This window comes from Notamacropus eugenii, chromosome 3 (genome assembly GCF_028372415.1).
Source record: "Notamacropus eugenii isolate mMacEug1 chromosome 3, mMacEug1.pri_v2, whole genome shotgun sequence".
In the NCBI taxonomy this organism is placed as follows: Eukaryota; Metazoa; Chordata; class Mammalia; order Diprotodontia; family Macropodidae; genus Notamacropus; species Notamacropus eugenii.
In genome coordinates, this window is record NC_092874.1 from 47794581 (window position 1) to 47808296 (window position 13716).

A 13716-nucleotide genomic window follows, 5' to 3' on the forward strand; every position below is an offset into this window, starting at 1 on the left:
TGGGATAGATAAATAGACAGACAGACATAGGATAGATAAAATGGATAGACGGACAGACAGACAGACAAGATAGGGATATAGACAGACAGATGTAGATGGACTAGATAATTACACTAGATAGATTGACTGAGTAGATAGGATGAATAGACAGACAGGATAAATAGATTGATAGATAGACTAGAGAGATAGGACAAAAAGAATAGATAGACAGACAGACAGAGAGAGAATACATATGAGATGGAATGATACATAGAAAGCAGACACAAGATAATCTTAAATGGAAAGGCACTTGTGGTGGGGGAAGGGACTAAGACAGGCCTTCTGCCAAAGATGGCGTAGGACCTAAGTCTTGAAGGAAGAAGCAGACATGAGGAAGGAGAACATTTCAAGTTTAGGGGATAGACAGCCTGCGTGGAGGCATCTGGTTAACAAAAATGATTTGTTGAAATATATCTCTCCTTTCCCTGGCCATTATCCAAGGTCTCCTTCCTGACCCACATCCCCTGAAGGTATTTTCTGGGGCTTGTCTCACATGCTAAAATGGCGGATCATAGCCCTTCCCTACTTTCCTTAGTGGAAGGATTCACAAGTTGCTGTGGTCAAAAAAAGTCATCACCTAGTGAATGCCTTTTGGGTTACGAACCTCTCCACACTTGACTCTAGGGTATTATAATATAGTATAGTTTGGTATGGTATGGTATAGTATAAAATAGTATAGCCTCTTATTGCCCCAGGCCATGGTCTAAGACTATAAGTTGACTCTATCCACTGAGCCACCCTTCCTCTCCATGTTTATATATTAAATTAGCAGATATCGTAAATATATGTTCTTTCAAGGTCATGCCTTTGAAATACTATCCATTTGGACAGCTACATTCCATTATGTTTCTGTTGTTGATGCTGCTACTTTTAAAATCAGCCTTCTAGCAAAGCTTCTTATCCTGGGGTCTGTGGTCCTAGATTTTGGGGGGAAGGGGGCAGTTCTATTTTGATAACTGCATTTCAGCAAAACTAGTTTCCTTTATAATCCTCTGTACTTTATATATTGAAAAACATGACTAACAGAAAACATTAAGAACTCTCGGTTGATTGTCACTCTATACATGTTAGCAAATACATTTACACACGTAGGTGCTGCATTTAAATTATTTGTAACATATTTTATTGGAATTTTCCCCCCTTTTTTTCCTCTGCCCACAGAAATGCTTGACATTCAACCCAGCAAAAAGAATCTCGGCTTGTGGTGCCTTGTCTCACCCGTATTTCCACGATGTAGAGAAGCCTCATGAGAATGTTGGCCCTCGGACATCCCCCAGCCAAAGCAGCGGTGAGGGGAACAGCGCTTGAGGTGATCAGTCCTCCCTGGAGCTGAACTGATGACTGAGGGGGCCGCCCCCTGGGGGAGGCAGAGCAGCTGCCGATCACATCTGGGCTTCTGGAGGGTCGGCCTCTCTCTTCTGGATGGTGATCTGTTTCTCCCAGGAAACTGGCCGAGTTTACTGTTTCCAAGTCAATGCAAAAGCAGTTTTGAGCTTGATGTTCGTGTGTCTGTTCGTTTGTCCGTTTGTTCATTCGAAATACCTGGAAAAACAAGACAAAAAACAAAAACAAAAAACTCCAGATGAAGAGAAGCTGCTGACCGATTTTGCTGCCCTTTCTTTTGTCCAACATCGAATGCTGCCAGAGTGAAGTAGAAATAATCCAGTCACTGCCGACTTAAGATGTAATCTCTATAGCTGCTGAAGCCTAATTTGGTACTCTTGAGTGTATGTGTGTGTGTGTGTGTGTGTGTGTCCATGTGTGTATGTATGTATGCATGTTTGTATGTGTGCTTGTGATCTCTTAAAGTGTTATTTTTTTAACTACATAGAATAATTGAATTTTTAGAGGCTGAAGGGAATGGAATACAGATGCATCTATTTACTGAAGAGAAAGTACCAGAATTAGGGCTTCTCCAGTGAGAAATATGGGCCTATGTTGACAACATCTCCGTTCTGTCTAAATGTAGTAAGTTTACAAGGAGTAAGTTTATTTCTACCTAGGTAAAAATGGATGCACACTGAAAAATTCATCCCTGCCTTTTCAGTCACCCTATGAGTATCTTTAAGGGAAGTATTTCAAAATATACAATATCCTCTGCCGTCTTTGGGAAGATAATTTTATTCATTGCAAATCTGTTTTGATTGTACAACATAATTATTTTTCTCTCAAAACAGTGCCCAAAAATCATTTCCCTACTTATTGATTTTAGGAATGTCCCTCTTTAAAAAAAACAAAAGTCAATGAAGATGGTAAAAAAGAGAGAGAACCTTTTTTTTTCTGGTTTGCAACTTTTAAACATTTTTTAAGATCTCTATTTTTAAAGCATTTCCTATTTTAGTTGAAAGAATCTTCTTTTCTAGCTGGTTACAGGAATGCCCTAAGCATTATCTCTACATGTTAACACTGTACTTTCTATAATGCACTGCCTTATTTGCAAAATGTGTATTGCATATTACCTCCTAGTGCCTAAGTACATTACTGCCAGCTGGTTACTTAACATCATTTTACACAATATCTTCATGTATCAGACACACCTCTAGCATCTATGGAATAAGATTGCAACTTCATTACCCTAACTCTACAGCCTTATTCAGACTTCCATGGCCTTCCCTTTCAAGGATCATACATCATGGTCCTGTGTTTTTGTAGCTTAAGGAGATAAGTCGAGTACACATCCCTCTTAGCCACCAGTGAAAAAAAAATGTACAAACCTATAGAAAAGATGGCTTGAACCTATAACTTAATATTTTTACTTAGGTAACACAGTCTGTTTTTGGCACAGCATTTGTCTTTTAAAAATGGTGAAAAGAAAAAAAACTCTTAACTATTTTTCAGGAATAGCTTTCTACTCTACAAAAGCAAACATTGTGATTTTTCCAATTACCCAGACCATCTTTCATTTGTGTTTCCTCTTGCTCTTTGGTTCGGGTTAGAAATACTTTATGAAAGTCACTCAGCCTACTCCTGGCTCTTAAGTTGTTGATCCTTCACTACCAATGGAGATGTTCATATTGTAGCTAGTTCTGCTTCTTCCTGCTTCTTCATGGTCCTCACCTTGACCTCAGACATAGCTACTTTCATGGCTGTGCTCCCCCTCAGTCTTCTGCTCACGCACTCTCTGTTTTCTAGTGACTAATGTCTGATAAACAAGAACACAGCCAACCAACTGTCTTTGGAGAAATAAGGCAGACTGTCACTTTTGCTGTCAGAGATTCTTGAACGTACACATCAGTTAAAATTATGTTCAGAGGCAGAATTATTAAAGAATGGATGACTACCAGCCTGAATCAGACTAAGAGACATCATGTATACTTTTATGCTTTAGAAAGCATTATAGTATTCTTGAGAAATAACAATACGCAGCTTCATGGAGTATGTGAATATATAAAACTAGAAAAAGTGAATGACATCTGGGTTTTGGGAGTCACTTTTTAAAACAAAAACATAGACATACATCCTGGTTTGCTTCAGTGATATACACAATGAATTTTCCTTTGAAACAAAGTGAGGAGTCATCTAAGAAGAACATTTCACATTTTTCAGTATTTCACCATCAGTAACTGGGTTTTTGGCCACTGGCATTAATCCTTGAAATACCATTATTTTGAACGTGGTCTAAATAATACCAAATATGACCAGGAATGGTGAGGATTTTGCTTTTTTGGGGGGCACTGAGTTAAAGCAAAGAGGAGGAACTGCTTTTTCCTATCACAGACGTGAGTTAGGGAACGTTCTTCCTTGCTATTACATGAACTTCTAAGTCAGCCTCCATCTAGCCATCACTTTGACAGAAAATTGAGTCACAAAGTTAGCATGAGAAAAAAACACGGGGGGCTATGTGTTTTGTTTTTTAGTGCCTTAGGAAGTTCACTTTTCCTTTCTAGCATTTACGACTTAATTTTTGAGTTTTTAAGGAGAAGATTAAAAAAACATTTTGGCCCAACATCCTTTCCAAAGTTAAACCCTTATAACACAAAAAGTGATAAAGTAATTCACTTTCTTGTGTTATCCCATCGGTCAGACTTAACCCTTATCTCTTCTGTTCATTTCTGTATTGGACTAGCATGACTCTTTTATCACTTTGTGCTTATAGTGGTCACCTCCCATGCTTGCCATTTTCTGATTAAGGATCCACACTAGGCCCTGATGGTTTCTTTTAGTATTATTATTATTATTATTATTTTGTTTGTTTTCAGTGTTCTACAATCATTTCCATATAACTTAAATTTTTCCCCCTCCCTCCCCGAGATGGCATACAGTTTTATAGAGGTTCTACACATGCATTCCTATTAAATACATTTTCACCTTAGTCATGTTACATAGAAGAATTAAAATGAATGGGAGAAATCACAAAACGTATAAAAACGTAATACAAAAGAAAATGATCTGCTGCATTCTGCGATCGAATTCCATAGTTCTTTCTCTAGATGTGGAAGGCATTTTGCCTTAAGAGACCATTGAGAATTTTTTAAGTCCTTGCATTGCAACGAAGTACTAAGTATACTAGAAAAAATCCTCTCACGCTGTGGTTGTTGCTGCGTATAAAGTTCTCCTGGTTCTGCTCCTTTCACTCAGCATCAGTTCATATAAGTCTTTCCAGGCCTCTCTGAAGTCTTCCTGTTCATCATTTCTTATAGCACAATCGTATTCCATTACATTCATATACCACAATTTATTCTGCCATTCCATATTCATATACCACAATTTATTCAGCCATTCCCCAATTGATGGGCATCCCCTTGATTTCCAGTTTTTGGCGACCACAAAGAGAGCTGCTATAAATACATACATACATACATACATATATATATATATATACCATTTTTATGATCTCTTGGGGATACAGTCCTAGAAGCGGTATTGCTGGGTCAAAGGGTATACACATTTTTGTAACCCTTTGGGTGTAGTTCCATATTGCTCTCCAGAATGGCTGGATCAGCTCACAGCTCCACCAACAATGAATTCGTGATCCAACTCTCCCACTTCTTCTCCAACATTTATCATCATCCTGTTTTGTCATGTTAGCCAATCTGGTAGGTGTGATGTGGTATCTCAGAGTTGTTTTGATTTGCACTTCTCTAATCAATAATGATTTAGAGCATTTTTTCATATGACTATAGATAGCTTTGACTTCTTTCTCTGAAAACTGCTTGTTCATGTCCTTTGGCCATTTATCAATTGGGGAATGACTTGTATTCTTGTACATTTGACTTAGTTCTCTATATATTTTAGAAATGAGCAGGCCCCGATGTTATTCCCACACTCTCCAGAAAGGCCCACTGGGTTTTAGTTACTCCTCTAGGAAACACTGTTTCATGCTAATGCTAAGAAGCGAGGAACATCAGGAACTCAAAATACCCAGAGTAAGCCTTATCTAAAAACCCACGTAACAAATTGGAAATACATTGTAGATTTAAAGCTAAGTGTGAAGACTGTTGTTGGCCTGGTAAAAAAAAAAAATGTACACAATGTTTCCCATGTTACAATGGAAGACAACTATCTCATGTTTTCTACTGGGAGGCCACCGGCTTTTGTCAAAAGCTTCTGTAACAAAGTACAGATAAAGAAAATGCTTCACAGGGCAGAGTTTTGTGGTTAGTCTAGGACAACTAGGATGAAGCAAAGCCTAGTGTCCAGTCTTTGCTCATGAGTTATATGATACAGCAAAGAGGTAAAAACCTAACCTAAAGGAAACAGTTTCACAGGAAACTAAGGCAAAATGGGTGAGATTCTCCCATTTGTTTATCCTCTGAAGTCAATGGGAACTTGGAAGTTCAAGGAATAGTAATGTCATGGGCAGACTCTGCCCTCTCTTTCATAGTTTCCTCTTAACAATTATACATCTCGAATTCCAGGCTTTTTAGCCCTCATTTTACCAGAAGAGATAAAATTACCCAGTCTAAGAATAGACTCATGGCATCTTGTTAAGAGGTACCATACTCAACATCTCATGTATAAAAAAGTATAGTATCACAGTTGGAGCAGTCCATTGGTTGAGGGTTTTCTGTTTTGATTTGGTTTTTTATTGAGAAATTCCTTTTTAGTTTGTAATAGAAATGTATCTATACCTTGCTAGGAAAATCCTTTTAGATACACCATATATTTTTCTCTTTAAATTATGCATTTGGCATTATGGTGTTTGGTTATACACTGTGGACCTTCCCCCCTAGGAAATATTGTATGTGAGGTCTCATGCCAATATTAGCAGTCCGTGTTGCATTATGGAAACAAAATCATGTAAAACTTCCTAACAACACAGTACACATTAACATTCAGCTTGCCAAAGACAGCATTATTTCCTTTCCCTTCTTGAAAGATTCAAGTATTTTTTGATTCAAGCATGCCAGACCACATTTCTTCTATTTCTTTTTGAAGTATAGCTCTTTTGGTCACATCAAGTATAAAAATTGTTTGATGTGGTAGACAGTGCTTAGAGGGACCACCATTGTTAGCCATTTTGGTTCATTCTTTTTCATGGAAAGAATTAACCTTAGAAAGAAAAGGTCATTATAGAATCTTAGGTAGTAAAGGATTTTGTAGAAGAGTGAAAACTTTAGATTATGAGAGAGAAATAAGATGTCATTTGTTTAAACACTTTTGTAAAAATGTAAGTTATAAAAACAATGGAGAAGGTTAGAGAAAGTTCAGAAGAAAAAAAGGAAAGTGTCCAAAGGAAGATGGCTTGGAGGGCACATTTGTATCAAAGAATGCATATTATTAAATATTTTGTAAGAATAAGTTAAAATTTCAGTAGGAATCCTGAATTTAGTGTACTCTAAAGAAACTTTCATGGAGAAATGGATTGTAGATACCAAGACATTCAGTTTTTATCATGGTTCTCTTAATTCATCAGTTGAGTAAAATGAGTCGGCCTATGGCCCCCTCCCAAAAAGATTCCAAACTAAGTTTGTGGCTCATAATTTAAAGTGCTAATTGTAGGATGGAACAACAGCCCCAAGAGAAAAAGAGATGTTTTGTCCACATACTGCTGAGTAAAAGTCAGAAACCTTTCCATTTCTCAGCAGGTATAAATGAAACCATTCACCAGAGCACTAAAGCATTGTATTAATAAAGTTAGCAAAGTATCTACTTGATTAACTTGCCCTCGAATATCGCACATCACATTTTGAATTTGGAAAACCTTTAGTAGCTTCTGAAGAGGCAATATCTAAAGCAGACCAGCAGTAACTGTGTTCCTTCTTAAAAGAGCAAAAAAATAATGATCATTTTCAAAATGGAATGTTCCATTTGCCTACCCATGTTCTTGTTCAGCAAGAAGTCAGTCATGCTACGGTAGATTTTTCAGTCCCTGTTATGTTAGATCTATATCTAAGATTTTCCTAGGTGGTTGGTATATATGCTACAAAAATGACTAACAATAAAAATAAAAAATAATAAAACTTCTGCATCTTTGGCAAACTAGGAATTACAACAGAAGAATCAGATTTTAAAATAGCATTATCTTCTCAATCTAGTTGAATTTTTAGGATCATCATTCAACTTTTCAAAGAGTTTTATCTTTTTATTGCCTTTTAGTGAATTCAAGGAGGAAGAAAATTAATGGAATTGCATCATCCCACTAATATTTCTTTCTCGGGTCCTCTGTTCTTCAGACCTGTGAACCTAAATAGTAGCTAAAAATCCTTCCCAGCATATCTTTAGAACTGTGCGTGTGTGTGCGTGCGTGCGTGCGTGCGTGTGTGTGTGTGTGTGTGTGTTTTATTAGTTCATGATTTCCTTGGTATGGATACACTCCAATCTGCATCTTCTAATCCTCTTGATTCTCATCCATCCTTCCCTTAAATTTAAGTGTTATTAGACACAAATCATCACTGGCAAACTTCAGCAGCTTAATTATACCCACCATTAATTAATGATGAATTAAGTTATTTTAATTCCTTGGTCATCACAGTATTCTATGATTCACAACCATCTAGAACCACTAGGAGAATGTTAGTATAACCTTAGCAATTTTGAAGAGATTATGGGAATATGAAAGGAAAGGGAAAATGTTCTTATTTTGTTTCCTATAGACTGACCCTAAGAGATAGATTATTCATTTTGTGCTAGCATATTCTCCAACATGTCACTTTATAAAAAAAAATCTGGGAAATTCTAAGACTTTAAATAAGCTTTTAAATACTATCCCCTGCTCCGATCTTGGTTTCATTTAATTTTTATTTGGTACTTGTTTTTCAGGATAAATAAAATGTTTGAAATCACCCAGAAACAGGTGGAGAGTTCTTAGTTACTTGTATAAGCATATATTACCCTTAAGGGAAATATTCCTCCTTTGATTATTTAAAGGAAAGACCCTCAAAGTCATCTCCATGCAAGTAGGTATTATTCATTAATAAAAGAAGAAGTTCCCCACAGCATAGGCTAATTTTGATGATAATATAGCAGTCTTCCCATTCTTCTTGATGCATCTCAAATTCAATACTTTCACATTACTTGCTGTCAGTTATCTGCATTTCTGAAGGCACATCACCCTGAAGAAATAGGGACATATGGGTAAGCCTATCATGCCACAAAGTAATACATAAAACTCACACTATAACATTACTGTCATATATGAGACATCCCTCAAATGTAACAAACATTGCATTGAAGTGCTCCAATTGGAATATACAGAACTAGAAAGAAATATGTGATAGTCTATTTTCTAATCTATTATCTGTGAACATTACAATTTAGGAATTTGTCTATTCTGGCATATACTGGTTCTGTGATCCCATAGGGTCATTTGTCTCCTCCGTACCCCAAGAAACTAACTAAAGATTTTTTTAAGTCGTAGAACTACTACTAATCTGCATTGGTCAAAGAAAGTTCTTCCTAGGAGTGAGCACTTGAGTGAAATCATAGATCCTAGATCAGAGTGGATCTGTGATTCATATATACCTGGTATATAGGTAGGTAGAGAGTTACACACATATATGGTATATCATATACATTATGTGTGTGTGTGTATGGTTCCTTTTTCCCAAATTATACCTGAGGATATAATTTTATAAATGAATTTTTTTTAGAAAATAAGTTATTTTTTAAAAATTTGACTTCAGAGCAAAGAAATAACTCAGGACTGATGCAAAAACCCATTATGGTATATGTGCTCCAAAATTAGTTCATCTTGACCAGCAAGACCAATTTAAATGCAGACAAGTGATTGTATTGACTTTCAGGATTTTCGGCCATTGCTTAGGTTCACAACTCTTGAACGTGACCCAATCAAAAGCCATTTTTTGTTTATTTTCCTTCATAAGAATAAAAATATGGTAATGCCTTTTTAATATTCCTTGAGAAGTATTCTACATATGACTTCCTTTCAAGTGTGTATGATCTATAGGTGACAGACTTAAAGGATTTTTCAAAATCCACCATAATGTCGTGGATTTCCAGTTACAATTCCAAAATAAAAAACCAAGGGAACATCCTTAGTTTGTTCTAAGGGAGCTAGGAACAGGTCCAGGTCAGTTGTGAGCATCCAAAAGTGACTTCCACCTCAAAAGCATTCCAGAGCTCATAGCTTATTAAGATTCATTTATTTGCCATGTCAGAGGAGAAGTCAGTGTCTGGGCCTGGCTAGAAGTTAAACCAACCTCTCATTCATCTATCTGAAACAAAGTCCAGCCTGAAGAAGATACCATGGGTCCTGTTTCTGCCTGGGAAGCAACTATTGGACAATGTTTAGGAAAGAAAAGCTGTCGGACAGTGTTACGCAAAGATTATTTTGAAGAGGTGAGGCTACTGCAATTATGCCTAAGGTTTGTTAGTCTGGGAATAGCAGGTCTCCAAACTGCATTTGCTTCCCACTCCTCATTCCCCCAAGAGAAAATGGCAAATTATAAGAAAGCTAGATTTCTTTTCCCCTTTCTGTATTTAGAAGGCTCTTGTTTAACTGTAAAAGATGGACCCAGAAAAGTTGTTCATATCCTTGTTTCTGTTTGCTCTTTAACTGGTCATGACATATAACAAGTAAATTTTGCTTTTCTTTTTTCTCTTCTCTATCTCTGTCTAGTAGTTAAGTGTCTGTAAATGAATGCTTTAACTATCCTAGCTTATTCCTATGTACCTGAACTTTGTAGTGAATCACCAGGAGAGGATACACATTATTTGATAAACGAATTTTCTTAAAAGAACCCACCATTATTTCATTTCTAAACTATTCATTATTGTTTTTCTATAGCATCCATCTATGATCTTAGGCAAATGTGTGTCCTTGTTTGAAGGCCCCTAGTCCTTTAAAAAATATTCACTGTGTTACCAGAAGCATCAATATGTCAGTGATCCCAAAGCACTTTGAATTTGACTTGACATTTCAAAATAGTAAAACCTGGTTCCCACAATGTGGCAATGGCCACATTGCTCATACTCCTGAATCCATCCCAGATTCCATTTCCACTCTCCAACCTGTGTCTGTGATGATGTGTACATATATATGTATATATATGTATGTATGTATGTATGTGCATAGTCCTTTACTTGCATGTATTCATGCATTTTACTATAATGAGTAGTAAGTGTCCTAGTGAATCCATGGAATTCTAGTACCAACTGCCCACCTGTGGGGAATATTTTCTAAAAGCTATTCAGCATTCAAAAAGGTATTTCTACTATCAATCTTTGCTCTTATTTATTTCTGGATTATACTTGTCATGTGAAAATACAGCTGGAGACAGAAAATCTTAAAGCTTCCTGTTTTATACTTCATGTGCATTTAATGTTAATTACCATTGTCAAAGGGGCACCTAATCTAAATGGGAAAACTAAGTGCCTGAGTAAGCTGCATACCTCCTTTGCATTAGATTAGTAAAATGGGCTTGGTTGGATCGAGTACTTTTATACCTGAGTTTCCTTTCTCAGATAGGTAAAAGAATTAATAAAAAGGACTTTGAAAATGTTTTAACTGTCAACTTTACACATAGCATAATGTTTTTTTAAAAAGTCAAAAAACAAAAAAACTTAGAAAACCATCCCAGGTACTGCCTTAATTTAGGAACTGCCCTAGATTGCCATTTGAGAAAATGCCAGTCAGGGACAGATGCTTAAGATGGTGCCTTAGTTTGCCTGGGTTTGTGGGGAAAGCCTTGAGAATCAAAAAGTGCCCTTGTACGTGTTAATGGAAACAGATAAAACTATTGACAGAAAGAGCCCTGGGTAAGGCTACTACAGAAGGAGTTTCCATATGTGATGGATGTTGTGTCTTAGGATTTCTGGAATGTTTCAGATGACAGAAGGTCTAAGTTTCAGGGTATCAGAGAACTCAGATTTGTACAGAGGTAGTTTTCTTTTGTTATTAAGAAGAAAAGAATTGCAAGTGGAATGATGTTCAACCAGAATTTGGCAACTAGTAATACCCAACATTTCAGTAACTTGAGAAATTTCTAGCATTTCATTTTTGATCTAAAGGTTTGAAAAGCATGCTTTTTAGTCTAGAGATACAGTATGTGATAAGAGAAGCACAATATTGGTACCCATGAGAGTACCAGCACTAGAGATTTTTATAGGACATTTGTTCTGAGATGTGTAGAAATACATTTATACTGTAAAATATATTTGGGGCTTGGGTTATTTTGTTTTAACAATTCCACAAGGCATAATCAAAACTATTTTTTCAGGGTTACAATACTGTAGGTCACACAGTAAGCTTATTTTTTTTTCAGCGTATTCTCTTAATAGTTAATATTGTAAATGTTGAAAAAAATTCTGGGATTATACACTTGAATCGTTGGTTTCTGTGTTTGAAATTGAGGTTATTCTGGTGATGTCTAGGGCAGGGGTCCTGCTTGCCAGAAGAGACTTCTCTAATCCTCTGCCTGACCCGCTGCTTGGCCAATGCCTACCACACTGCCAATCTGGCAATCCTGTACCTATTTCTCCATCTGTTCCTGCCATTAATCTGGGTATCCTTCATGCCCCTTTCCTGTATTTCCCACCATTATCTTGGGCTGCCCACAGAGCTGGTTCTTCCTTATTTACTTCTGTCCCTGCTCAGGTAGCAGGGGCCCAGTTAAGAGGTGCTTTTGATGCCATGCTTGGTTGTGGACATGCTTGGGTATTCACTGCTCCCATCCTCACAACCCCTCTGATCTTGCACAGTAACCCAAAGAAGGTTCCCAATTATTGGTCCAGGATATAAGAATCTAAGGTTGATAGCGTACTCCAATGATTTTTCCATGTCCTGCATCTATCGGATTATTTCATTAAAATGTCCATTTTGACTTTTGATCTGAGATAAAGAATTCCCTATGGGTGCAAACTGTACATTCCAGGCTGCTTTTTCTACCGATCCACAGGCCATCCTTTCACCATATTTCTTCATACTTGAAATTCATTCTGCTATTTTAATATCAGGGTACAAACATGTTAAAGGTGCATGTATTACTGTTCCTTCAAAAGGTGCATAATTTTTTTTCATTCAGTGTGCTTAATAATTGCTATTAAATGGCTCTATTTTTGGTGCTTTTGGTTTAGCTGTTAAAAGAGGTGCATGAAGATGCCTTGCCTGGAACATAAATTTACTCTAGATTTAGCTATTTTATCATTTTCTTATGCTGACTTATCCCTTCTCTGTCCCTGGATACAAAGATGCAGAAAGGGGAGCCCTTTCCAGGAGGCTCTGTGTCAGGGCCACCCTGGTATCTTCCTTTACTCAGTCTACTGCAAGAGATAATTCTCTTCCACAATAAGTATGGGTACAGCATTACTTTGGGGAAACCCTTCCCCTCATGTATGGCTGAGCTGTGTAACCTTTCAAGATAGAATGGCCTAGGCCACAGATAGGCCACAGTTGTGACATTCCTCTCTCTGTTATCTTTACCTTGGACAGCTCCTGGGGAGGGGGAAGTACTTCTCTCTTGGAAAGAACATTCCTTCCCTATAGCAGCCCAAGTGGAAAGCTTCTGGCTTTCCCCTCTCTAGGCATTTGGAGATATAGGTCAGTTTATCTATAGTCTTCCTGGCCTGCAAGGAAGAAAAAGAGATGGCATTTATTGTTCAATGGAATGTAATACCCAAGAACTTAGTACAAAAACTCAGTACACTTTCCTATAAATTTTTATGTTTCGAAATCAACTTAAATTCGGGTTCCTTTACCCTGGTTTTTCTAAAGGTCTGTGATCCAATATATCCTTTCTAGCATGTGCCTTACCATATGGGATTCATTGTTTATTTCTCTCTTATGGAGAGAGGAGAGAATGGACTTCAGGATTAGCCACATATTAGCCATCCCAAATGTTGAAAGGGCAGAAAAAAGTACAAAGGGTCACAGATATGGGATTAGATGAGATTTATTTTATCAGAGAAGTAAGTAGTCCTTTAGAACTGGATGTCTTACTGCTGGCAGTGCTAGAAAGCCAAGTTATGTATTTATTGTCAAATGATGAGGTTCATTGTTTTTTAAAAAATCAATATTGGAATGTCATTGTCAGATTAATGTTCTCAGTTATGCACAAGGTAATTTGAAATAAAAAAGAGAAGTAGTTTGTATATTTATCATCCATACATACAGTTTCTTTCAATAAAAGTACTGATAGCAAATAAAAATAACAAAAACAGCAATATTTTTAAACTGCTTTCTCAAAGATTCGCTGTCTTAACTATATTTTTCTTTTATCTTGATGTAAGATGAATACAGTCACAACAAGTACTGAATAAATACAAATTTTGGCAAAA

General features: G+C 36.8%; 1 protein-coding gene across 2 annotated transcripts in view; it reads left to right on the forward strand.

The window, feature by feature from the left end:
• The window catches only part of CDK6 (cyclin dependent kinase 6), a 274513-nt gene extending 260797 nt beyond the window's left edge, over nt 1–13716 (forward strand). For both annotated transcript variants that reach the window (XM_072651508.1, XM_072651509.1), the window contains one exon: nt 1201–13716. In XM_072651508.1, coding sequence (XP_072507609.1) covers nt 1201–1347 — 147 coding nt within the window. In that variant the 3' untranslated portion in view covers nt 1348–13716. The remainder of the gene's footprint in view (nt 1–1200) is intronic.